Source organism: Ursus arctos, unplaced genomic scaffold, assembly GCF_023065955.2.
Source record: "Ursus arctos isolate Adak ecotype North America unplaced genomic scaffold, UrsArc2.0 scaffold_3, whole genome shotgun sequence".
In the NCBI taxonomy this organism is placed as follows: Eukaryota; Metazoa; Chordata; class Mammalia; order Carnivora; family Ursidae; genus Ursus; species Ursus arctos.
This window is the reverse complement of record NW_026622985.1, coordinates 55,103,763-55,129,919: the sequence shown is the minus strand read 5'-3', so window position 1 is coordinate 55,129,919 and position 26,157 is coordinate 55,103,763. Positions and strand designations below refer to the sequence as shown.

At 51.3% G+C, this 26,157-nt stretch overlaps 2 protein-coding genes across 4 annotated transcripts in view; both read left to right on the top strand.

Moving 5' to 3' along the window:
- The window catches only part of HOXA3 (homeobox A3), a 32,868-nt gene extending 13,712 nt beyond the window's left edge, over positions 1–19,156 (top strand). The window contains exons 2-4 of one of the 3 annotated variants that reach the window (XM_057304346.1): positions 3,963–4,042; positions 15,348–15,993; positions 17,401–19,156. In XM_057304346.1, the coding sequence (XP_057160329.1) occupies positions 15,468–15,993; positions 17,401–18,200 (1,326 nt within the window). In that variant the 5' untranslated portion in view covers positions 3,963–4,042; positions 15,348–15,467 and the 3' untranslated portion in view covers positions 18,201–19,156. Of the gene's footprint in view, positions 1–3,962; positions 4,043–12,261; positions 12,482–13,092; positions 15,994–17,400 lie in introns of those variants that run through there. The other 2 variants (XM_057304347.1, XM_026508232.4) reach the window with 2 other exon arrangements.
- On the top strand, positions 3,958–26,089 carry HOXA2 (homeobox A2). Its single transcript, XM_026508185.4, has 3 exons — positions 3,958–4,042; positions 22,016–24,146; positions 24,793–26,089. Exons 2-3 carry the CDS (start codon positions 23,762–23,764, stop codon positions 25,530–25,532), a joined length of 1,125 nt encoding a protein of 374 aa, XP_026363970.1. The 5' UTR covers positions 3,958–4,042; positions 22,016–23,761; the 3' UTR covers positions 25,533–26,089.
- Positions 26,090–26,157: the final 68 nt, after the last annotated feature.

Here is a 26,157-nt window from a genome sequence, read left to right as displayed (position 1 = left end):
GTATTACAGCTTAGAAAATCCCCCTTTGGGCTTTAAAATAATGCATTGTCTTCCCTTTGCTAGGGCAACCATAAGAGTTCACCCAGAGGACAAATTTTCTATCTCATTAATTGTTTTTTTTTTTTTTAAAGCGAACCCTAGTGGCCCCTCAAACCCTTGACCTTTAAAGACAGTATTTTGTGTAAGCTCTATAATTCTCCAACCAAAATGACCCTTACACATGCTCTCCTCTTCTTTTTCTCTTTTTCCCTCCTTCCCTCTAGCACATACTCCTTTGCTTTAGTCACAGAGCCAAGCTGTGCATGACTCTGGAGATAAAAGTTTTGTCAACATCTGAAATCAACCTAAATCGGATAGGAGACACTTTAATGGTCACAGTTTGAATTAAGTACTTAACACTCTCCCCCTTGAAGAAAAATGGCACTTTGCAGGCTCTCTTTCCTAGTTTTGCTGAAATCTACGATATACCCGGTGTTTTATTACAGCAGGAATTCAACTGTGACAGGCATAGTAGAGTACTTAATACCCAGGATGGAGCTCATGGGAAGATTACCTAGATATATGGGGAGTGGGCCCTCTGCACAGCATCTCTGACTCTATACCCAGCTATCCTAGGGTGCCCACATTCCCCCCACCTCTCAGCTTTCTCCCCATGGGGTGGGGATCACCATCTCTGCTCTGTCTCCCTGCTCGCCTAAGCATCCAAACTGTGCGGCTCTTCTCACTGCCTTCCCTCCGGCAGTTTCAGCATAGAAACCGATCAAGAACTCTTTAGAATGAAAAGAAAGAAAGACCCCAAAGAATGAATGTAGCAAACAGAAACCTGGGGCTTCCCATCTGAATGGGTGGGGTTTCTATGAAATCAGTGGGCTGTTCTTTGCACTCCCTTGGTCTGCATCCCTAGCCTGGGTCATGTATTGAAGAACACAGGCTCACCCTTCCCAAGGGCTGTTCCTGTTGCTCCTTCTCTAGATTGTACACCATGGGCCCAAGAATAACTCTGCTTCCTCTCTCAAAAGACTGCGGGCTGGGAAAAATAGGAGGAGGAAAGAATGTGGGTTCTAACTTCTTGATAGCATCAGGGAGGCTGCTGGGGCTGTTAGGAAACATTCTAGTCTGAAACTTCTGTCTTGGAATTCTGGCGTCTCTTCTTCCCAAGGCCCCAAACTCATGGAGTAACTCCCCTTACCCCCTCAGGCCACCTCCCCTCTCTCCGGACTTGATTTCTGGGGCTAAAAGAGATCCCTGTTTGAAAGAATGTCTGAGGTGAAAGAGATGTGGAGGCCATTTTGGCTCAGTCTTCTCAGTTTACCCTTGAGGAAACTAAGGCAGCTAATAGTCCCCCCATGTTCATGTTAGTGAATGTATAGGTTGGATAGAGCCTTGGTCTCACCTTGGAGAGGGGTAAGTGCACAGCCATCTTTCCTCTGCGGAAGCCTATTCTGCCTGGAATGGACGTGGGCATCTGGGCTTACACTTGACTTGGGTGGCCACACGTGTGCTGTAGCCAGAGAAGGAGGCTGCGTTCTTGCCTGATGCGCCCTCAAATCGCCCCAGGAGATTATGCAACCAAAGCACCTTAGCCAAGGTGCTGAGACAAGTGGGCTCTCCTCTGGGCTCAGGAGGGCATAGATGCCAGGGTGTCTGGGAGATGGGTGGGCACCCCACTGTCCATAATGCTTATATTTCCAGAATGACTAATTCTACTATGCTGGCCCTGGGATTTTCATGGCAGTCGCTGGCCCCAGAGTCCAGCAAGGAGCAAGGGTGTCTGCTTCCGGAGGCCTGGGAACTAAAAGAGCCAAACAAGGACCGTAGTTGCTGCAGATAAAGGTGTAGCGCCAGTTCGAGGGAGATATTGAAATTGTAATCTTTTGAGGTCACGTGACTCATTAAATAATTAATGCGGACCGTCAGGAATGGATCGGAGTCGTCAGGGCCTCACTAGGAATGAATCTCTCAGAAGTGAGACCCCAACTTCCTATTTGATTTTTAAAAAACACACCCCCCCAGATTTATCTCCAAAGGCTTTTAACTCCTTCAGGAGGGCTGAAGAGAGCCCTTCGGCGGGGAGGACCGGAGCTGGCGGGCCCACGCTGGGTCTTGGGGCTTTTTCTTCAGGGTTTCCGCAAGTCCGGGGAGCGCGCCGTGTCCGGGGAAACGTGAGTTGGGGCTGGGTTTTCTGCGGTCACATCCTGGCTTTAGTGATGAAGTGGGACGGATGCGCAGACAGTTGGTAATGTTCTGATTCACACTGGGGAAGGCTGCAGAGATACCACAGGACCGGCGCGCGGCTTTGTTCAATTTTCCCGGTGTTCATAAATCACCCGCGCCGGGCGAGCGAGGGAGCAAGCGAGCGCCAAAAACGCCAAGAGAGAGAGGCCACGGCGGCGGCGGCGGCGGCGGTGGCCATTGCAGAGGGAGAGACCTGGGCAGCATGTCTTTGTGACTCATTAGTCTGAACGATTTATGGGGAACAGCAGCCATGAATATTTGACTTGGGGATAAGGAAATAGCAACAACAATAATAACCATAATAATTACAATACTCCTAAGCATCGTTGGGGGGAGGGGTGGCGGATGGTGGCATAGCGGATCTTTCTGGAGCGAAGTCGAATGGCACCAAGAAGCTAAGCCCCACCTTGCTCAGAGTCACTCCAGGAGCCCCAAGGCCAGGAGCACTTCCTTTGGGGATACAGAGGGCGAGTTTGAACTAGAGAAAGGGGGCCCAGCGCGGACTCTTGAGTCCCAAGGGCCTGACAGAGGGTGGGGGCTGCAGGTTGAGGTGGTGGCAGAGGGCAACTAGTTTCTGGTTTGTGGCCACTTGTTCAATGTGCTGGGGGGGGGCCCTGAAGCCTGAGGGTCAGGGGGCTTGTCAGCTATTTGGTAGCCTCTCAGGCTCTCAGCAGGATTGCATGGGCTGGAGACAGGCATGGAGGGCGGGTTTGGGGCAGGCTGGCGTGTGGGGAGGCTACTCGGGCCTGGGTGAAAGGGTAGTGGGGGATAGGGTTGCGGAACAGAGTCCTAGTCAGCAGAGAACTTCTCCCAGCTTGGTTTCAGCACTGAGGATGATTCTTTCCTCCCTTCCCCAGCGTCTTCGCTCCATCCCCCGAAAGTTGACTGACCATTTGCTAGTTAGAGAGCAAGACAGGGTTGCAAATATCTTGAGGGATGAGTTGGCAGCAGAAATAGGGCATCGGATGGCTTGTCGTTGCTGCATAAGGCCAGGCTGAATAGGCCCCCCAGACCGGGTATTGTCCGATGTCTGCCTCCTTGCCATTTCCCCCCATTTCCAACAGCCATGGTTGGCCTGCTCTGAGGGACTGGGTGCTGCGGTAGTCCCGCCAGCCCACTGGGACCGAGAAGTGACGCACCCAGGGCTTGAATGAACCAGAAGACAAAACCTCTCAAGACTGCCCCCCGGCCCAGGGACTGAGCCGGGGTCTAGTTTCCCGCCAAACAGAAATGAACACTATTAGTGAGGTTTCAAGAGAGTCCGTGATTGAATGCTCCCAGATAGGGCTTCCCTTTGTTAGCCAAAGAAAATAAAGCGTGCATTCACATTCCCCAAGTTGAGGTGCGTGAGGAGCTCTCGGAGCAGAGCTGGCACCAAAGGCGAAGCTTCCTCCACCTTCCCATCTTCCTCTGCCCGTCCATTTTCTTCCCCCTACCCTCTTTCCTCATCCCACCCCCCGTAAAAAGAAAGAAAGAGGAGAATGTGGGTGCGGAGATGGAGTATGTATTTATTTTACAAAAATAAATCACCATCTTCAGGCCATTCTTAGACTGGACCCTTACAAGCAACGAGTGCGCCTCATGGACGAGTGCCCTGGCGACTCCTCCGTGTCCGCGTCACCCCGGGGGCCACCGTGGCGCCCGCGCCGGCCGCCCTTCCAACTCCGGTGCTCCAACTCCCTTCCTTCGCAGCCAGCGTTTACCCTCTGCTGTTTATTTGTCCGCAGAGCGCCGGCACACCGGAAAAGGCGATTCCCTGAGTGCCCCGAGTTGGAGACAATCACTGGATCCGTCTTCGTCTTTCGAGGTAAGCGCGGCGCTAACTCTGCACTCCGCCGGGCTTTGCACGGGCCTTTGGAGGGAGTTTACTCTTCCAAGGAGCTGCAGCCCTCTGAAAGAGGTTCTGGTCAATATTTAACTTCGGAGGCATTTTGGAGCTGGGTTCCCTTCAGCTGCACTCCCCGAGAATGCGGGGCTTCAAGCAGACAAAGAGTCTGCCCCAAAGCCGGCCGGCTTTGTGCAGGAGGGGTGGTTGCCGAGACCAAAGATGTGTGTGCGCGTGGGGGTGGGGGGTGTCAACGGGGTGTGTTTCTTTCTTCGGGTAAGCTCCAAACAAACCACTACACGGAGAGGGCAAAAGCAAGTAGAGGCCACGGGCGCGGCGGCCGCTGCGTGGGCCGCTCTCCTTGTCGACTGTTCGCGGCGCCTGCGGAGACTGTGAGTTCGGGAATGGTCGTCAGGCGGAGATCTGCGTTGAGGAAAACTTGTCTCGCCGCCTTGCAGTTTCTCCCATCCTTCTGCCTTTCCTTGGCAAGAGGGAAGTTACTGCCTTTCGAATGTGTAGACCGTCGCAGGCAATGGGTCTCCTCCGTTCCTTTAGCCGGGCTGATGCTCTGTTCTTCCAACAGGAAAAGCACGGGTCTTCCAGGTCTCTGCGTTTGCTTTTCCTATTGGAAACAAGAGAAAACTCTTTAAAATTCTTTTCAAGTTCTGGCTTAATTTGTTCTCTTAGTTTGGGAATGCAGGGAGGTAATTACTGTGGTTTATTACCTTGTAAAAGATCCATAAATTTCGTGCCTGTTTGGGGGAGGGGCTGCAGGAATAGCTTTCGGAAGCTTGGTATGAAGGACTGGGTTTGCTTTGTTCTTTCAGGAATTATTTATTTTAAAAAGTTTTCTGAGTTTTTGTTTTCTATTCCCTAGGCCTCTGTCTTCCCTAAAATTTGCTCCCCAAATAGATACCAGGTTGTTAATTAATTGCAACATGCTATTCAGCAACACTCTAAGGCTTATATGGTGTTCTGGATACAATTATTATTTTATCAGATGGAAAGTAAACAGGGTAATAGTAAAGCTGGGTTACGTTCTCAGCTATTGTATGACCATTTATATCAAGTATAGGTGGAGTGTTTCAGGAATTTGCAAATCAGGGTGTACCTATGATTTGCATCTCTGTACACAACAGAACCATTGCATGTATACATAGTTGCGGGAGTTATAGACCATGTGTATAAAATTATATATACATCCATATGCCTCCAGAGAATTTGGAGCCCATTTGTACTGCAGCTGCACCCACAGGAAATATCTCATGTTAAATAATGATCTATAACCTCCACCAAAAAAAAAAAAAAAAAAGATGGGCTAAGCGGGCCTTACCTGATGCTAAGTAGCAAAACCACTACAGTTAACTAAAGGGGAAAAAAATGTTAAGTGTATTTTTGACAGAGAAATCAGATTGCAGTGTTTGAATACAGATATATCTAATCTGCCAACAGCCTTGCAAATATTGACTAAAGCTCTGTATCCTTGCTCACGTGCTCCTTCCAACACAACTTTCCACCTATTTTGGCTCTGGTGAAATGGATCCAGGGCATGTGTCCCCAGCACTGGTCAGGTTGGGGCCTGGAGGAGTAAGTGGAAAGGGACTGGCAGCTGAGGTTCCCCAGCCTGGGCCTCCGTACTTGAGCACCTCTAGCCTCATTCTCTGGAGGGGAACTTTAAAAGGCCCGTAGCCTTGCTCAAGGAGACTGGGTTTCAGAGTGGTGAGGGAGGGCTCTCGGCTGCTGGTTGCCTGGTGGCCTGCCCAGACCAAGGTCTCTCTTAGGGAAGCCGTTTTCACCTCAAAAGTTAAATTTCCTTTGACTTCCTCCGATTTTTCCCTTCACATCCCACCAAATCACCCCATTCCAACCCAAGTCGTTAATGTTAATTGTTAAACAGCAGTTGGAGCATTAACTGGGCTGTTAATAGCGGCAAGGAGGCTCCTGGCTAGAGCTGAGATGCCGCCATTGGGCCTTGCTGGCGTTAAGGCATTTCTCCGAAGCAGTACCGAATACTTCTCCCATTGATTTATGGCCTCGGAGTTTCGATTTGCTCCAGACTGTTCTGAGAGTTCTGAAGGGGGCCCCTTCTCATCTTTGAGTTGAAGTCTCTGCAGAAACTTTGGCTGGGGGAGAGGGTAGTTTGCCAGCAATTTGGCAATACTTCCAGGTCCTTTCTAGGCTATCAGGAGAGTTCAGTGTGAAATATTTGGCACTGGTGTGGAAGGAGGGGTGCATAAGGGGAGCAGAGGACAATGTATTAGTGGTCTGAATCCTTAGGGGACAGGAGAGTGCTTTTTGGGTACCAGCCTTTGGTCCTATCCCCCACCCCCATACCTAAGAGAAGCAAGTTTTCACTTTGGGTTCTCACTTTCCAGCTTGTGGCTTAGGTCAGAGTTGGGACAGTTCACAGAGAGGTTCTCTCCTAGCTCTACCACAGACAGAACTTTGTTGGAATACTGCCACCAGCATAGGCCAGGGCTCACTTCCAAGGGATTAGGTCTCCTCTTTTATTGCCCTTCTGATTTGGACGCCCCCATGACCAGGCCCCCTTACTGAGGGCCTTACATTCTCACCAGGTCCCTGCAGGGGAGGAGGGGAGGGGCAGAATCATGCACAGCCTCCTGCAGCTGCTATAAGTGACCCCTCACACTTAGAGAGGCCTAGCCAGCTGAAGATCCACTCTAAAGAAAGAAAAGAATAAGGCATGAGGATCTCACCCCTTCGAAGAGCACTCCCAAAGTTTGGAAACTAAGACCTGAAAAGAGGAACTTTTTAGTTAGCTCCTGAGAGGGTGAAGTGTTAAAATCAGTGGACAGTGTCACCAAGCAGAAATCAGGAGTAGAACAGGGGGCTTATTTGTTTCAGCCAGGTTCTTCCGGAGCAGAGTTGGTCCAGTTCATTTTCTGTTGGTGGACAGACTTGTCTTAGAGGTGGGTGGACAGACCCATGTGCAAAGAAGGTCCCAGGTTATCTTGTAGTTTAATTCAAGTGATGCCAGTAAAGTCTGGTTGTATATATATGTATTTTTTTTCTCTTACAGAGTCAATTAGATCATTTCCCCTTACATTTTCCATTGTTAGAAGCCTATACTTTCATGTACCACTCCCGCTATGCACTGAGGAAATGCGTAAGTGTAGGTTTAGCCGGGGCACTGAGTCCCTCCATATCTTGCAAAACCCTGACCACCACTCTAGAGCTAAGCACCTCTTTCCTAGAGGACTCCCAATGAACAAAATCAGTTGGACTTGGAGGAGGTGCTTTAGCCTTTTGTCAGGTAATTTGGGTCCTTTTTGGTTTCTCCAGTGGTGTGGTGTATGGTGTGGGTGTTAGCAAACTCCATACAATGGCGGGCCATGAGGGGGTCCACCAACTAAGCCAGTCATTACTGGGTTTTCTTCTGGAAACAAGGCCTGGGCTTTGCTTTTTGACGCACTGGCTAGTGGGACAGGGGAGACTAGAGTGCTTGGGTGTGTAGGCTTCGGCTTGTCTGTAAGTGGAAGACTACAGAAAGTTACATGGACTCTAAGAATGGGGACAGCATTGCTGATCTCTTCTGTTTGAATCATTTGTAAAGAAATGTAAGTGGAGATAAGTGGCCCAGTATGGCACATGTTGGGGGGGATGCCCCCATTGTCCTACTGCCCTGGACAAAACTCTTCCCCACTGCTGGCCAAGGTTCCCCGCTTCCCCTCCCCCAAAGCTGAATGTTCTGCTTGGAAACCTAGTCCCGTCAGTGATTCCCTATTTCAAATAAAAGGATTTAAGTTGACGTATGACCACGTGAGCACATAATACAGCGCATTATTGTGGCATTTGGAGCGGAGACCCGGGCGGGCTTCGCCTGTGATTACGTTTTCTAGATTCTCTACAGAGCGAGAGCCTTTTTCCCCCACCCCCACGCACCCACCTCCTCCTTCTCCTTCCCCTTCTCCGGAGAGCGCTCTCCTAGCGGGTTGCAGTTTTCAGTGCTCATGGAGCGGTTCTGGGCGAGCTAGCCGATGGGACTCGAGGCCACACCAGGAGGATGGAATTTATTTTAAGGTATTTCCGCTGATTGTTCATATCTAGAGTGAGTTATGGCTGTGAGAGACAAAGGTCAGGCGAGGAGACCCTGGTTCACCGACAGGACCCTCAGCCCCTCTCTTCCTTTGTTTCTCTTGTAGAACCGAAACCATTTGAAAGATCCCCAGTAGCGCCTCAGACTGAGTTTAATTCCCTGGAAAGTGTTGGGGGGTATAAAGGCAAGGGCACTTGGGGGCTACGCGGTAAGCCCGGTGGCCTCCAGCGCTCAGGCGGCTTTGTCCACTGCAGCGGGCTTGAGTCCCAGGAGCTGAGCCCCAGGCGGAGGGAGGGTCCTGAAGCGCGGCTTCAGGCCGCGGTGGCCCGCGCTGCGCTCGCTCGGCGAGACTGCCTGGAGGGGGTGGGGGCTGGGTGGATGGGAAGGGGACTCGCTCCCGGGTTGGTCGCGTTTGCGGGCGGCCGGGGACGGGGAGGTAGGGCTGACCGGGGCAGCCGGAGCAGCTGGGAGAGGGAAATCAATGAGTGTGTAGATGCGCTGCCATTTTATTGATGATGCTTCGGGCCACTTTGTTCAGTGCTGGGTTGTAGGATGCGATTTCCCACACGCGGGACCAAAGGTGCCAGACCCGGAGGACGCGCCATTGTTTCCCCAGCACCCTCTCTACCCGGGTAGGGGTGGACGAAGGACAGCTCAGACCTAGGAGCCGCTTAGGGTGGGGGTAAGCGTGCCGGACGCCCAGAAGCTCTGTTAGTCTAAATTTCGGAGAGAAGGAGGGAGCCAGACCTGGGCTTGGGCTTCATATTGTGCATGGCCTGGACACCCCATTGTAACACACCCAGCCGGCTCGCGGAGTTTTAAGCACTGGCTCGTGCGCCCTGGGCTAGAGAGAATTCCAGAGGCAGAGTCCACAGAAAGCACAGGCAGACATGTCTCGGGCTTCCGACCCCAGAAACAGCACTGTAGCCAGGAAAGAGGCAGATGAGAGTTAAACTGTGATTCCAAATTACTGGGCAAGCCCGCGGTAATTGCACTTTGGAGACCCGGCGCTCCTGGGAAGGATGAAAACTCCCTGAAAAGGTGAAGGAAACTTTGCTTTCCTCTGCTCTTGGCGATCTTGGAGTGGAGGAAAGAGGTGTCTACAAGGAGTCAGGAATCAGATTTGCCCGTGGCTTTAAAAAAAAAATCTTATTTCTTTCTGTACTTGAAAAAAAAAAATCAAATCAAGCTTCCCCTACTTGAGTGGGATTTACATCCCCAGAACGGAAGGGCTGCTTCTACCCTCCCCCGCTGCCGGCCTCCGCGCCAACCGTGTTTAACTGAGGCCGTTTCAAGTGCTCTAAAACACCCCTTGGAAATAAAATGTAAGCTTTAATTGCTGTTCAATTACTTGTCAGCATTTCATATGATTTATGACCCAGTTCTGGCGCATTTTTGACCCAGTTAAAGACTCATAAATAATATAGTTTCGCTAGAAAGAATGAGAGAGGGAATAGAGGTTTGTTAAAAGCATCTTTTTATTGTCACTTCAGTGCCAGCAAGTGGAATAAATATCTAGGGATGGACTCTCAAACTGGTTCTGTATAAAAGTGTGCACAGTGAGAGGAAACCCATAGTCCAGTTTATAGAGCACCAGTTGGTTTTTCCTTTGTGGAAAGAGCTAAAGGCACTCCGTTATAGCTAACTACGGCTATAAAAAACAGGCTAGTCCCCTTTTACCCTCAAAATGCCCGCCTCGCCCTCACAGGCAAGTGTATTTCCTCATTAATTTTCCTCCCCATTCCTGGATTCCGATGCCTCTTTTTGCCTCACCTTTCTCCCTGGCTGCACAGACAGCTTCGGATCGACCCCAGGCCCTCCCAGACATGTTCTCCAGGAGGCCCCTGTAAAGGGTAGAGAGGCACAAACACACCTTTGCTGTTCAGATATTTTTGTAGTGCTGAGAAAATGTTTTCTTCTAGTCCCCCTGGGTAAGACATCAGGGAGCACAGGGACGGGGGTGGGGGGGGGTTGGAGGAGCCAAGGGTTCCTCTCCACAAAGAAAACCTCAGTGGTTTTGGCTGAGCAGGGCGAATGGCTGCGGGATCTGCCTAGAAAGGGAACCACAGAGGCAGCGGTGGGTCATTTCTGGCAGTGGAAATCGACAGGCAATATTTTTCTCTTAAAAAACAATAATAAATGAAAAACCTTCAGCAATCATAAATTATTATTTTTAATCACCTCGCCTGCCATGCTCCAAAAGCCAGTCCTGTGGATTTCAGCAGAGAGGCCCAAATCCCGGAGGTCTACATGCCAGGACGGCAGACCCTAGACTTGAGGTCAGAGTCCCATTTCTGCCTGCTGCAGCTAGCCGCCCAGAAGCGACCTAGTCTGGGATCGGCAGAGACCCCGTCCCGACCTCCTGCCCCAGCTTTCCCTCGGCTCCTGCGGCTCCTCGGGTCCAGTCCCAGCATTTTGCCCCGCACAGTCTTGGTGCCGGTGAAAAGGTATGCACCCCGGATGCCCCAGCCCTCACCTCGGTGCCCTCAGCCCTCTTGGCCCAGGAGGTCCCCTCCCTTGGCAGGTTCTCACGGAAAGCTGGCCTTCCCTGCAGCTGGCTTAGCTGAGAAGGCGGTGAGAGTCGTGTCAGCAGTTTGGAGGAGAAAGTGCGGGTTGATTATTGACCCACGCCTTCTTTCTTCAAATGCCACATCCGACCCGGCCGGTTTGAAGGGAAAATGCAGCCGAGCGGATTTTTGCGGCGGCTCTCACCTCCTACGCCGCCCGGCTCCCCCTTTCAAGTTTGGCTGCCGCAATATGCCATAAGGAGCAAGTGTTTGCTGTTTTGTGCTCTGTTTACAGCTTTGGGGCGCCGAGTCATAAATCTTGCCCAGCCATAAATGACAAAAACCATTGGTATGCATGAGGCCACCCTGGCCAGGAGTGCTTTTTGATTTCTCCCTTTTCCCTTGGCTTTGTTTTTGCTCTAAGGTGACACTTTGGCTCCCTGACAGTTTAAACATACTACTTATATTTTTAACACCTTCCTTTGAGAAGGACTGGCCGTTGACACCTTGGAATTGCACGAAAGCTCCATTTCTCTTTTTGCCACACACATACCCTTGCAGAGTTCACTTCTGAATCTGGAGAGTTGAGGGAGGCATTAGAAGGGGGAAGTCCATCCTCCTTAAAGTTGTGGCAATATTACCGGGCACACTCAGGCCTTTCCTCTGCTTAGAGTCCCTGTATACCACTAATTGGGAGGGGGGAACATCATAGACATTGTTGGCGTTGGGGTCAGAGTTTTACCTGTCTTTTCCTGTGAGTGAGCTGCCTGTCTGTACTGGGAAATGGGCACAGAAGAGCTGGAGACCCAGGTTTCTAGGCACTTCAGTGTGTACCTGAGCCCAGAGCAACCCATTTCACTGCCTGGACTTGCGTGCATTTCCCCCAGGCTACTTCCCTCCTGGCTGCCAGGATTTTAAGGGTTTCTGACTAAAAATATAACCAAGACAGCCCAGTTGGCTCTTGGGGAGGTCTCTTGAGAAAGGAAGCCCTACCCCTTCCCCCCAAGGATTGCTTTGAGGTTCTCAGATTGGGGGTGACAGATGCGGTAAAGTGCCCAAAGTCTGGAGAACTCTTCTCCTGGTTCTCTTTCCCCTTGCACCCCAACTGGAAGTGTCCAGGGCAGAGGTTAGGTGGTTTCTCAAATGGATTCCTAAGAAATAGAGCCCGGCTAGAGAGCCCCTTTGTGAGAGCCGTTTGTCCTCATTAGCATAATTTTCCTGGACTTTAGTGACGCCTAGAAGCGAGGAGAGGGAGGGCGTTGGGGGCTGGGGGGAGGCTGCCCTCCTCCCGCCGCCGCCGCCGCCGCCGCCGAGTTCCCCCTCTCGCTCCTGTCCCTCCCCTCGCCTCAGCCCCATCCCCCACGCCGCCCCGCGCTTCCCCAGCCGCCTCGGCCTCCCCTCCCGCCCGCCCCTAGCACCCCCCACCGCACCCCCCGACCAGACGCTGCTCCGCGTGTAATATTCATAAGAAACATACCCAAGTCGGTGCCACTAGCCCAGGCAGAGCAGTGCGCCGCGCTAGCGCTTATCTCCGGGCCGCGGCTGCTGCCCTCGGGAAGGGCAGGGGGCGGGGGTGTGGGGGAGGGGTGGGAGGGTGGGGTGGGTGGGAGGGGGGGGTCCAAGCCGCCCCAGTCCGCCCTGGGCGAGCCGTGCCGGAGCAGCGAAGCCGCCACGCTCTGCTCCGCGGCGTCCGGGCCTTGGGGTCTCCCTCCCGCCCGCCGTCTCGGCTGATGCTGAGGGTCGGTGCCCATCCCGTGCCTAGGGGACCCGGCCGGGCGGCCGAGCCGGGCCGGGGGCCGGAGCCCGAGCCCGAGCCCGAGCCCGAGCCTGCGCTCGCGGCGCTCGTCAGAAGTTAAGGTAAGCAGGGCCACAACCGGCCGCTCTCAGCGCTGAATGGCGGAGTTTACGTCTCGGTGATTTATGGCTGCAGACTTAAATCTCGGTTCAAGAAGAGTTCACAAGCCGGAGCTTCCTTCCCGGCAGTGACTGATACCCTTACACTTCGAGTTCAGGCCGCTTTCCCATCCCCGCCCCCACCTCTTCCCTCTCCCTAGCCCAGCCCCAACTTTTCTGGGTTGGGGAGGGAGGGAGGGGTGGGCAAGGGGACACGGGAGCTTTTGCCCGATATTCCCGCTTAAAGTCGGGGTGAGGGCAGGCTGAGGAAGGGGCGGGAGTAGAAAGACGGAGCGGTGTCTGAAGGAAGGAGGTTGAATTTGGGCAGATCTTCCAGAAAGACAATAGGGCTTGCTTTCTGCACTCAATTTAGCCTCCTCAACTCTCTTTCAGCTCTTGCACCTGGGGGTTATTGTCCAGAAACAGATCTTTTCGGAGGAATCTCCTCCCATCCCCAGCCCTTGCTTGGGGGGGGGGGGTGGCGGGTGCAAAGCAAGTTTCCAGACTGGCAGATCTCCAACTTCTTTACTAGGTTGCAAACTTTGGGGGCTGGGGTGGGGGCAGGAGGGGAGCAATGTGTGGGCCCCACGGTGGTTGTCTTCTGACCTCAAACAATAGGAAGGACTTTGGTGGGATCTCCGAGGTGAATTCATATTTTCAGTTTATGGGGGCTGTTGTATGCTCTTTGGTTTTTCATGGTATTTTTGTTATTTACAAGACAACGCACAACTTGATGAAAAGACTTAAGTAAGTAGCAGGCCAATATAGCTTGTGAGAATGGATTAGCAAGTCACTTGAAGTGTTGCACGTTCAAAATCACCTTAATTTTGTTTTATCTAATATCTTTGTGTTCAAGTGTCTGGAGTAATTTTCTTAACCTGACATTTTATTTTACACAAGCCTAGTATCTTAAAATTTTATAATGGCACACATTAACACTGCCAAATGTAATAGGAACTGTTTTCAGTGAAAGAACAGGAAACTGAGACTTTCAATTGCTGTTCAGTTTTAAATTTTATTTTATTCCCTATTTATTTTCGATCATGGGATCTGTAGCTTCCTATCTATTTCCAAAATAGAAACAATACTCCAGGGCTCGAGATCATGCACAGTAACTTGGATAAGGGAAGATGTAATTGTTAATTGAGGTTCTGGAAAATTAATTGTGCTTGTTTTCCAGATGTTGGTCAGATTGTTGGTTTAATAACGAAATCCAAAGAAGCCCATTATTAAAAACAAAATTGTAATCATCTGTGGGTAGATGGTGTTTTCCAGTTAACAAAGTGTCTGCTATTCCTAGAGAACTTGAATGACTCCAGGACTCAAATATACATAGTTGGGGCATGAACTAACCCTTTTTCTTCATGAATTTGTCATTGTATTTTTTTCTTAAACAGAGAGACTGTCATTCTCTGTGTGTATGTGTGTGTGTGTATACATATATAAACACACTCACATGGAACTTTTCTCAGCTGAGAACCAGAGATTGACCATGCAAAGGCTGAAAACAAAAATAAAACATAGATTTCACTTCTGCAAACTGCTTTCTAAATAATAAATTTTTTAAAAGGGTTGAGAAGGCTTTCAGTTGCTTTTAAGATTCCCGTGGTTGACCTTTTACTTGGTGTTTCTGAAGCAGGTAAATAGGCCAAATAACAAATATCAACAACAGCGGCACACAAAGATCAGGGAACTCTGGCAGGATTTTATGGCTTGTGCTTCCATCCCTCGTCCGGAGCCAAATGACCCCCATACATCAAATTACATAGCAGTTTCTAAGACAGAACCTATTATCGTTAAGTTGGAAGGAGAGTTCAAGCCGTGGTCATGGAGATGAACGCTGGTTTTTCAGGTTCCTGGTGGGTTGTTTTTTTTCTCTAATCCATCATGTTTTAACAGGTAGAATTTGATAGTTGCCCTGAATAACAGCACCTCAGAAAGTCCAAGGCAGTAAGGTCTGGGGACCTTCTCTAACGGGGAAGAGGTGGGAGTGGCTTGCTGGGTCATGCCTGAGAAATAAGGAAAGGAGTAAAGCACTGTCCAGGATTTGAGTTTGACTTGCTGGAGCGAGTGTTGTTGTTGGTCCCTTCCCACACAGGATGTTCCTTCTAAACTTTTTCTCTCCCCTTCTTGGCCACAAGGGGCTTATTTGGAAGAGGTAGGTCATATCCCTGCACAAGGGTAGATTAACTGCCTAACAGCTCAGCTTCTGAAATCCATCGGGGTAGGGTAGGGCAATTGCCTGAAAATTTTTTGTGCATACCTCTCTTGGGTGCTGGAAGATTCAAGAAGGGACTGGATGGGAAGTCACCCCGCGTCAGGGCTCTTTTGTCAAATATCAGTCCTAAAGCGAGGACTGGAGAACAAACTGGCAACCTACGCTCCCCTTTGCCCCCTTGCCCCTTCCCCAAGATCCTGAGAGGCAAGGAGTCGCGGGTCCCGCCGGACGAGGCCAAAGAGCTGAGATGAAGGGACACCCCAAGTTCCTCTTTCTCTGGAAAAGGATTCCAGCCCTGTTTCTTTCTAGCCCATCAGTATCAGCCTTTCTTCTTTTGGACTCCAGCTCTGGAGACCCGGCTTCCAGCCCTCGCTTACTCTTCTCCTCTCTCCCCGGAAAACCCCCCAACTCCAGACGCAAGTTAAGCAAATATTTGTAGCTGCCAGTAAATTCCAGCGGCTTTTTATAGCGCGGCTCTCTGCGCCCGGGGCCAAGTCGTGCTGCTAAATATTGCTGACCACTTTTTCTTTTATGGCTTTCATGTCACTTAGCTATTGAGAGTAAGATGGATTTGCGCGGAGCCCTCACCGCGCTGCGATTCTCGCCCCCCAGGTCTGCGCGGGGCGGCCATTGGCGGCGGAGCGTCACGTGACCGCGGGGGCGTGCCAATGTGCGCCCTCACGGGTGTCAAGCCCCTGTCAGAGTGTGCGATCAAGATTGTGAAACAACGCGATGCAAAAAGCGACCTACTACGACAGCTCCGCGATCTACGGTGGCTACCCCTACCAGGCAGCCAACGGGTTCGCTTATAATGCCAGTCAGCAGCCGTACCCGGCGTCCGCGGCACTGGGCGCTGATGGCGAGTACCACCGACCAGCCTGTTCACTCCAGTCGCCCGCCAGCGCCGGGGGCCACCCCAAGGCGCATGAGCTGAGCGAGGCGTGTCTGCGCACCCTGAGCGGCCCGCCCAGCCAACCCCCAGGCCTGGGCGAGCCACCCCTGGCCCCGCCGCCGCCCCAGGCCGCGCCCCCAGCTCCACAGCAGCCTCAACCCCCGCCGCAGCCTCCAGCCCCCGCTCCTGCCGCGCCCCCTCCCCCCTCTTCGGTGTCCCCACCTCAGAATGCCAGCAGCAACCCCACTCCCGCCAGCGCAGCCAAGAGCCCCCTACTCAACTCACCCACCGTGGCCAAACAAATCTTCCCCTGGATGAAAGAGTCTCGGCAAAACACAAAGCAGAAAACCAGCGGCTCCAGCTCAGGTAAAGCGGTGCCTTCTGGAGGAGGGTCCTCCGGCCTGGCTCCCGCCCCCCTCTCCCAGCCATCTCCGCCACAGCCAGCATGGTCTGGGAGCGCTGGAACATTTTCAAGAATTAACTGCTCCTTCTCCTTCACTGGGGGGGTGACAGGACTCTGTGTGACCATGAAGCCCTGATGGGAGTCTCTCTTGACTTCTCCAAGAGCAGGTGGGGCCTAGTGAGTTTGGAATCCCTTCTTACTCCACTCTTGGAGTTAGGACCTTTGGGCACAACAGACCTGAGCTGTACTCTCTCTTTTAGCACAATTCCTCATTTCTAATGAAACAGTGACATCCACTCCACAATGAAATGTGGCAAAGTAAAAGCAGGCCTAGTCACCATTCCAAATGAGAATCAATGCTTTGCTTATAAATAGAGCCAATTTGTAATTTTTGCTCCAGTAGATGGAGTGGCTGCCTTACCTCTGGGAAGGCCCTACTCAGACTTAGTACAATGAAGGCAGCCAGAGATCTCCTGGGGGAGGGGATTTGGACTTCTCATGCTAATAGGAACCACATGGGCCTCCAGGAACTAGACTAGAGGACAGGCCCTGGGTCTTGGGCTTCCCAGCATCTTGGTTACCGTTTCCCCTGCCTTCTCCAGTTGGCAGTACTCTGCTCTGAGCCTGAGCATCTGGGACCCTCCAGAGTCAAGATTTGGGAGGAGGAGGGGAGGATAGGAGGGCAGATTAGTGGATGGAAATGCGGAACGCTGCTTGATGACATGAAGAACCCTAATTAATAGGACCCAGCATTAGGGGCCTGGGTCATCCCACCATAAATTGGTACTTTCAGTGGGATCTCTTTCTTTGGGCAAAGAAGGCCTTCCAGATCGGGGCTTCCACTCTGCCCATCTCCACTGGGTAGACTAAATTAGTGGCCAGTTGAGGCAACTGTCCAATCCTTCAGTCAGACAGTGAAAAAGGGAAAGGTTTATTGAGTGTATATTAGGTGCCCCACATTCCAGTTACTGTGAAGGGAATGAAGATGGGAGACCTGCCCACAGGGAGCTTGTAGTCTGATAGGCCTGAAGGATGAAATGATTCAGAAAGTGAAGAGCTCCAGGACAGAAATACAGACCAGGAAGGCAAACTGGGGTTCTGCTTTTCTGTTCTTAACCTCTCTGCGCTTAGGGAAGCTTATGACTTGCAACTTGACTGAATGAGGGGCTAGCTACCCAGCTGCTGGCACCGTTTCCCCACCAGGACAGAGGGCAGCACCTAGTTCCTCATCCCCTTTTCTGGGCCCTGACAGAGGGATCTTGGGGCCTGGAGCAAGGAGGGGCCTGGCGGGGTCAGGGGCTAGGCGGGGCTTGGGGCAGCCCCTGATGGCTCTCTTCCTCTGTCCTTTGCTCTCTCCTCTGTCCTCGCAGGGGAGAGCTGCGCTGGCGACAAGAGCCCGCCTGGGCAGGCGTCGTCCAAACGGGCGCGCACCGCCTACACGAGCGCGCAGCTGGTGGAGCTGGAGAAGGAATTCCACTTCAACCGCTACCTGTGCCGGCCGCGCCGGGTGGAGATGGCCAACCTGCTGAACCTCACCGAGCGCCAGATCAAGATCTGGTTCCAGAATCGCCGCATGAAGTACAAGAAGGATCAGAAGGGCAAGGGCATGCTGACGTCATCAGGGGGTCAGTCCCCAAGTCGCAGCCCCGTGCCCCCGGGCGCGGGCGGCTATCTGAACTCTATGCATTCGCTGGTCAACAGCGTCCCATATGAGCCCCAGTCGCCCCCGCCTTTCTCCAAGCCTCCCCAGGGCGCCTATGGGCTGCCCCCCGCCTCCTACCCCGCACCCCTGCCAAGCTGCGCGCCCCCACCGCCCCCACAGAAGCGCTACACCGCGGCGGGGGCGGGGGGTACGCCCGACTATGACCCACACGCGCATGGCCTGCAGGGCAACGGCAGCTATGGGACCCCACACTTACAGGGAAGCCCCGTCTTCGTGGGGGGCAGCTATGTGGAGCCCATGAGCAACTCTGGGCCTGCCCTCTTTGGCCTAACTCACCTCCCCCACGCCGCCTCGGCAGCCATGGACTACGGGGGTGCTGGGCCGCTGGGCAGCGGCCACCATCACGGGCCCGGGCCAGGGGAGCCGCACCCCACCTACACGGACCTTACCGCCCACCATCCTTCTCAGGGAAGAATTCAGGAAGCCCCCAAGCTCACCCACCTGTGATGGTGGGCTCGGGGCTGCGCGCCAGGAGAGACCCCCGCTGCCCCCACCTTTCTTCTACGTTTACTTTTTTGTTGTTGTTTTAAGGTTCTTCCTGCCCTCCCTTTTTTCTCCTCTGCCCCCTCTACCTTCCCCCCACCCCGTTTTGTTTTCTTTGGTAAGGCGTTTTTATAGTTTATGTGACGTAGCAATCTTGGTTGCTGGAATGGCTGTCAGTATCAGTAGCTATGTTTATCTCCTCCCACCCCTCGCTCGGCCACTGGCCCTGCATCCTTTACCTTCTCTACTCTTTGATCAGAAACAGGGTATATGAACAAATTTTCTAGCCGAGTTCTTCAATGTGAATTTGTTCGTACATTATGGCTCCCGAGGGGAAGCAATTACTTTTTTTTTTTTAATTTTTAGGGTTTTTTTTTTTAATTGCACTTCTTGTTAAGAGCGAGAAAAAAAAAATCAAAGGCGCTTTGAAACAGGGGCTCCCTGTGCAAGGATGACTAAGTGTACGTCTTTCCGTGTGTGTATGCTGGTGAACAGTCAGATTTATTTATATTTTTTTTGCAAGCATTGAATAATCTAAGTTTTAAATATTATTTATCCCCATCCGTTCGTATTTATATTAAAGAAATTCTGTACCCTGATTGTTCAGAAGGTTTCTTGGGCCTTTTGTTCAATAATGTATTGGCGTACATAGAAAAATTTTTTATTTGAAAGGGAAATATAATTCCTTTATAAAAACGGTAATGATGCAATAATACCAGAGAGGATCCAGCTTTTGAAAACAGTGATTTAGGTTTTAACATCCGGCGAAACTGAAAAAAACAAAAAAAAAAAAACAAAAAAAACAATCTGTAAACGTGGAAAATGCTAGATTTGTTTTGAGAGTTCTACATTCCTTGCTGCTCACATTCTGAGAAACTAAACAAAAAAATAAATAAATAAAGTTTTTATTCTGAATAATATCCGTGTTCAGAAGGGGTTCTTTGGCCGAAGATGGGGGTCTGCGTGAAATTCAGGCAGAGGCGAACTAGCTGAGCAGGCCGCGGCAAGCCTTCCAGCTCCGGAGTGGGGGCCTGGCCCGGCGGCTCGCCTGGGAGCACGGCGAATTCTTGCGAAGGCTGCGAGAGCTCCCGGAGGCGGGCAGCTCTGGAAACGCCGAGCGCCAGCCCGCTGGGCTGCCTGATTCCCAGCTGCCACGGAGGGGCCCGCGCTGGCGCAGGGGCTGCGGACTGCTGAGTGCGGGAGAAACAAAAGGCCGCCAGCCCGAAGCGCGGCGGGGACGCACAGGTGCCCGAGAGGCCCCGCTGGGGAGTAAGGCAGGGCTGTCTTCTCCAAGACGTTCCTCCTGGTCAAAGCGGACCGGCCAAGGCTTTAAACCCTGGGAATCGTCAGCCGCGCGGAGGATGCCGAGCATTTTCTGGACCAACCGGACTGTCTGTGGATGCTTTTCGGTCTCATCGCTCCAGGAGGAAAGAATCACTCCTAAAATCCCCACTGAGAGCTCGAAGGAGACAGAGCTTTACCCAGGTCTCCAGCAAAAGAAAGGCTGACCTCCCAGGAGCCTCCCGGGAGCCCTTCCCTGGACTGCTTGAGTCCCAGCTTCATCTTCATCCTGGAATTTAGGATTTGGCATCCCCTGGATTTATTTCCTCTCCTTCATCCCTCCTCACTGTCCTTTTATGGCCCCAGGGGGAGGAGGAGAGAGAAAGGAGATTGGTATCTTTCTAATAAAAATGCAATTTTATAAGTACTTCTTTCATTTGATGCTGCAGGAGCTAAGCATTACATTTCGACTCCTGGATTTAAGATAGGGCTGCCTACTGACTGGCTGGCAGACGCAAAAGCAGGCACAGGAAAGGGAAATATTTTTATTTTCATATTAAAGAATTGCTTGGAGAAGGAACCGAATTCAGAAAGTGAAAACCTCAGAAACTGTATCCCTATCAACACCCCCTTTCTAAATTGGAAGTGAGAAACCACCTGCGTCTCGGGATCAGAAGCATCTGATGTGAGAAATAAATCCTCCTTCTCTCTGGATTGTATCTTTCAGAGACGGAGGTGAAAAATGTCGCCATTTTGTTTGCAATCCAAAATATCCATCATCATGGCCTCTATCTTTCCCCTGAGAAGCTCCCTCAGATGGTCTTTAGAAAGAGGCACTGGAGCCATTTGGGGATATCTCCTGGGTCCCCAGGAGCTGCTTTTAGGGAAACTTCTCACATTTTAAGAAAAAGAAAAAAGGCTCAGAAGGTGCAAAGCCAGGCATCTATAGAGACCTGGGTGTTTATCTCACAGCCTGAGATACGTCTCCCACATCTGTTCTGGGGCTCTTGATACACATATATATTTCTTTATTTTTAAAGAGTTTGGGCTATGGAAGGAGTAGACTTGCTCCCCTCCCCACCCCAACCTCCCTGCCGAAATATGGCGCACCTCAGAAATCCAGAGGCTGGAAAACCAGTCTTTGTGAGGACCGGAGCTTCCGCCCTTGTGGTTGTTCAGATCTACTGAGCAGGCTGAGTAACCACAGAAGTCTTCTATAAGTAAAAATTTTACAGAAGTGTATAAAATTACCCGGTAAGATAAGGTACAATGGAGAGAGAGAGAGAGAGAGAGAGAGAGAAAACAGGAGCGCACAAGCGCTATCCATTCACAGAGGAAAATCTTTCAGAGATACCACTATTTGAACCCATTTCTAAAACCTACTGTTTAGCTGAGAGGGGACTGGTTTGGAGGCATCCTCCTTCCCTCAGGGCACAGATTTTTAAATGAGATTCCAATATGATTTCCCATATCTTGGCAGTCAAAACATTCATTTTAGGTTTCAAAGAAAAAATAATTGATCTCACCTCCAGCTTCAAAGATATTAAAAATAAGTCCTCATTAAAATATTCCTGAGTTAAAGTAATAGATTTGGGGAAGATTTCAGTGTTGAATGGTTAAAGAAAAGGGTTTGCTTCCAGATGGTATTTGAATTAAGGCCGCTGAGGCGAGCAGAAAGCTCTCACCCACGCAGCCCCTGACAAAGCCTCAGCGATATGGGGGCAGCGCTGCTCCCTCTCCATAACTCCCCCTCCCCTTAGCCCCTCAATATTACTTCTGGTAAAAACAAATGCCAAAGCCACTATCCCAGAATGTGCAAAAGCACCTTTCCTAAAAGCAGCCTTATAACTCTTCCTGCTGCCCAAAAGATATCTTTAAAAAGACTAGTTTTCCTTGTTTACTTGCGTTTCCTGCTCTCCTCTTTGCTCGGCCACATTTGATCTTGGAAAGAGCTCGAAGCTGAAATGTGTTCTTAAGGGCCAGAAGCTGTCAAGGCTTTTGGTGAGCAAGATTGATCGCACCCAGACTTCCTTCAGAGCTTTGTTTGGAATAAAAGCAAGAAAACTGAAAAACCTCACATTTTCCAAAATAGCATCTCTATCTGTAAGGCGATGTTCTGGGCTAGGCAGTGATGGAGGCCACTTTATATCTAATTTCCACCCAAGCCCCCTTTGATGCCGGCCTCAGAAATGGAGTCCTAGCCTTGTGCCGTGGTCGGCCTTTCTTGTTTTCTACGTAGATTTTTTCTCCCTCACCAACCTCTCTCTCCCTGGCCATCAGAATGATTTATTTTCCTGCCACGGATGCCTGCCGGCCTGGGGGAGTCTGATCACTTGGTCCATTTCAAAAGAAGCAAAAGCGAATCATCCTCCTCGGGGTTTGAGGGAAAAGAGATACCCTCAGATTTCTCTTTCAGCCTCCTCCCCTCTTTCTGGCTTGGTGGATTTTTAAAAAGTTATTGTTTGGTACCTAAAGGTGTTATCTTTTGAACCCTCCAGCACAGTCCAAGATGTCCTCAGTCTCAAGTCTCCGAATTGGAAAAAAAGAGAGCGTGAACAGAGAAAAAGAGAACCTTCCTAATTCCTCCTGAGGTTGCCCTCTCTCACCTGCGGTGCTGTTTCCCACAGCAGAACCTGAGTGCAAACATCCCTGGTGGCCCAGGAGCGGAAAGGTGCGGGAGGCAGTTTGGGCTGCCAGGGAACACGCATTGCATCTGAACCCACAAGCCCCCAGTCAGAGCGACAAGGACCAGGAGAAGAAGGAGAGGAAGAGAAAAGGGAAAAAGAGAGGAACAAGCGCCTTCTCCCTCCCTGCTGCTAACTTCCAACAGACTTCCTGGAAATCAGAAATACTCACCGCACCCGAGCCCTATGGGTATGAAACCTAGAATGCCAGGAGCCGCAGGAGCCTGCTTGGGGTGGCATTGCTTTGGTTGGCCGCCGCCCTGGCTACAGGGATTTGGACACATGGACCTGGGGTTGTTGTCTCGCTTGGCACATGCATCTATCTTTCTCGAGCCACTCTTGAAAAGTTGATGGCACAGGAAGGTTGGGAAGCTTCGAGAGCCGCCTCCCGTCTTCCGCTTCCCTCTGGAGCCAGATGCAAGGCAGCCTTGGAAAAGCCGGCTAACAATGGGCTGGGGTCCGGGTCTGGGGGCGCGGACTCCAAGCTGGGCTTTGGGGGGGGCGAGGGCATGCGGGAGGGGTTTGGGGAAGGAGAGGTAGATAGAAGTGAGAGGGAAGGGGAGAGGGGAGAAGAGGGAGAAAGAGGAAAAGAGGGAAAGACAGAGAGGAAGGAAAACAAGGATCACTTCTGAGATCCAGGAACTGGTTTTAGAAACGGTGGAGGAGGAAAAGGGAAATAAAAGAGGGAAGACCCCAAAATGAATCCTCTCTTTTCTGTGTCTCCTCTCTCTCCTTCTCCTTCTCTCTCTCTCTCTCTCCCCCTCTCCCTCTCTCCCTCCCTCCCTCCCTCCTTCCCTCTCTCTTTCTTCTCCCTGTCTCCTCTCCCCTCTCCCTCTGCTCCTTCCTCCTGCCTTAGCAGAACTTATGTGGCTGGGATGCGGGGCTCTCGGGTGTCAAAACTTTGAAGATTAATGGATTACTTTGTTAATGACTGCAGGCGTCAGACTGAGGTGCTTAAATGATTTGTGAGGTGCGAGGCGTCTTCCCGACAGTCCCAAACAATGCGCGGAGTGTGCGGGGGAGGCAGAGGGCGGCCGCCGGCGGGCCCGGCAGCAGGGCTCACGCTCGCACACACTCACACTCCACACACTCCCAGGCGCACACACCCGATCTATGCCGATCAGGAGGCAGGCAGGCACCCTCGCCCCCACGCACTCCCGGGCATCCCCACCCACACCCACATATATGTATTTTTACCCTGAAAAAAGTGTAAATAAAGCCTCGCTGGCCCCCAATGAGGCGTTCCTTCCCGACTTTTTTGGATCAATCAAACAGACAGTGGCTTCTTTTGATTAAAGCCCAAATTGTCATTGGGCAGAAGCAATCATGTGACAGCCAATTCGGTCCAATTTCAACCTTGTCTCCATGAATTCAATAGTTTAATAGTAGCGCGGTCCCCATACGGCTGTAATCAGTGAATTAGAAAAAAAACACCCCAGCAGCGATCTTCTATGATAGATTTTTTTTTCCTCTGCTCTCGCCTTTTTCCTGGGCCTTGCCCCCCCAAAGCCCCTCCAGAAGTGGGAACTTTTTCTCCGAGGGGGCTCCAAGGAGAAGGCCATGAATTACGAATTTGAGCGAGAGATTGGTTTTATCAATAGCCAGCCGTCGCTCGCTGAGTGCCTGACATCTTTTCCCCCTGTCGCTGATACATTTCAAAGTTCATCAATCAAGACCTCGACGCTTTCACACTCGACACTGATTCCTCCTCCTTTTGAGCAGACCATTCCCAGCCTGAACCCGGGCAGTCACCCTCGCCACGGCGCTGGCGGCCGCCCCAAGCCGAGCCCCGCGGGCAGCCGGGGCAGCCCAGTGCCCGCCGGCGCCCTGCAGCCGCCCGAGTACCCCTGGATGAAGGAGAAGAAGGCGGCCAAGAAAACCGCGCTGCCGCCCGCCTCCGCCGCCGCCGCCGCCGCCACCGGCCCTGCCTGCCTCAGCCACAAAGGTCAGTCCAAAGACTTGGCCCCAGGTCCCGGGACCCTTTTCCCCTCCTGGGCTGCCCGGGGAGCGGTTATGGGGGAGGGGAGCGTGGGCTGGGAGAGAAGGGGGAGAGAGGGAGAGATGCTTGGCTGCCTTCCCTTCCCCTGTGGGCTCAGGAGTGGGTTTGATGGAGAGAAAAGGGATCCTGCGCTGCACAATGAGACACACATATATTTTTAAGAAGAGGGGGGTGAAAACTTTCCCTAACTTGTGTAATGTGGGATGATTTATTTGAGTTGGAACTGACCTCCTCTTGTCTAGTTGTCCTAGAGTTTGGCTTTTTGACAGTAATGAAGAGTGATAGATCGCTCTTGCTCAGCTAAGCAGCTGATGCATTAATTATAAATTGTGGTGTGGCTAATATAAAGTTTGCTCCCGGATGGAGAGGTTGGGGGGAGCCACAGGCAGGAATTGGATGGAGGTGGAAGAGATGGGGTCTCCCCGGGCTGGGCTCCCAGGAAAGGCAGCACAATAGCTCTCCTGCATCCAGGGGCGGCCATTTTGTTGCAGTTGATCTTTTCTGCTATATTTATTCTCCAGTGGAATAACCCCGCTCGGACCCCTCCACCTCCAACTGTGCGTGTGTCTCTTGTTGGTTTCCCTTTCCGCAGAATCCCTGGAAATCGCCGATGGCAGCGGCGGGGGCTCGCGGCGCCTGAGAACTGCTTACACCAACACGCAGCTTTTAGAGCTGGAAAAAGAATTTCATTTCAACAAGTACCTTTGCAGACCCCGAAGGGTGGAAATTGCGGCGCTGCTGGATTTGACTGAGAGACAAGTGAAAGTGTGGTTTCAGAACCGGAGGATGAAGCACAAGAGGCAGACCCAGTGCAAGGAGAACCAAAACAGCGAAGGGAAATTTAAAAGCCTCGAAGACTCTGAGAAAGTGGAGGAGGACGAGGAGGAGAAGTCGCTCTTTGAGCAAGCCCTCAGCGTCTCCGGGGCCCTTCTGGAGAGGGAAGGTTACACTTTTCAGCAAAATGCCCTCTCTCAGCAGCAGGCTCCCAATGGACACAATGGCGACTCCCAAAGTTTCCCAGTTTCGCCTTTAACCAGCAATGAGAAAAATCTGAAACATTTTCAGCACCAGTCACCCACTGTTTCTAACTGCTTGTCAACAATGGGCCAGAACTGTGGCTCTGGCCTAAACAATGACAGTCCCGAGGCCCTCGAGGTCCCCTCTTTGCAGGACTTTAACGTTTTTTCCGCAGATTCCTGCCTGCAGCTTTCAGACGCAGTCTCGCCCAGTTTGCCAGGTTCCCTCGACAGTCCCGTAGATATTTCAGCTGACAGCTTTGACTTTTTTACAGACACACTCACCACAATCGACTTGCAGCATCTGAATTACTAAAAACATTAAAGCAAAACAAAGCATCACAAAACAAAAACCCCTTTCACCAGGTGGTTTGGCCTTCTTTTATTCCTGATTTTTATTTTCTTTTCTTCTTGACCCACCCTGTCTCTCCTCTAAATGTGGAAGATTTTCTGTTTAGTGATTCTCCTGATCCCGTTTCAGAGCCATCTTTTACAGATGATTTCGGAGTTATTTAGTTGTTCTAAATCTAATCCAACGACCCTCTATGTGATTTCCTGAAAGCAATATATGAGGCCTGCAAGAAAGTGATCATATAATTGTATCTTCACTTTCTGTTTATTTTTGTATTACATTAGGATGCATTGTCATGAGTATTTTTGGTAGAATAAATTCTCCTTTGCTATAAGTAGCTTTCTTATTTTTTTCTCCCCCCTCTTTCTCAAGGCTCATAACGGTTTCTTTTTCCTCTTTTAGTCTAACTTGGTAAATAAAATTCTGGTCACAATTCATCTTCTTTTTCAATTTTAATATATTTATTAAGGGGGCGTGTTCAAAGTCTTCAATAGACAACAACAAAAAAGAGAGCCAGAAAATGGTTAGGACTTCTGAGAAGTGCTTCCCCCCCCCCTTTCCTTCTTTCTTTTTAAAGGGAATGGATTTG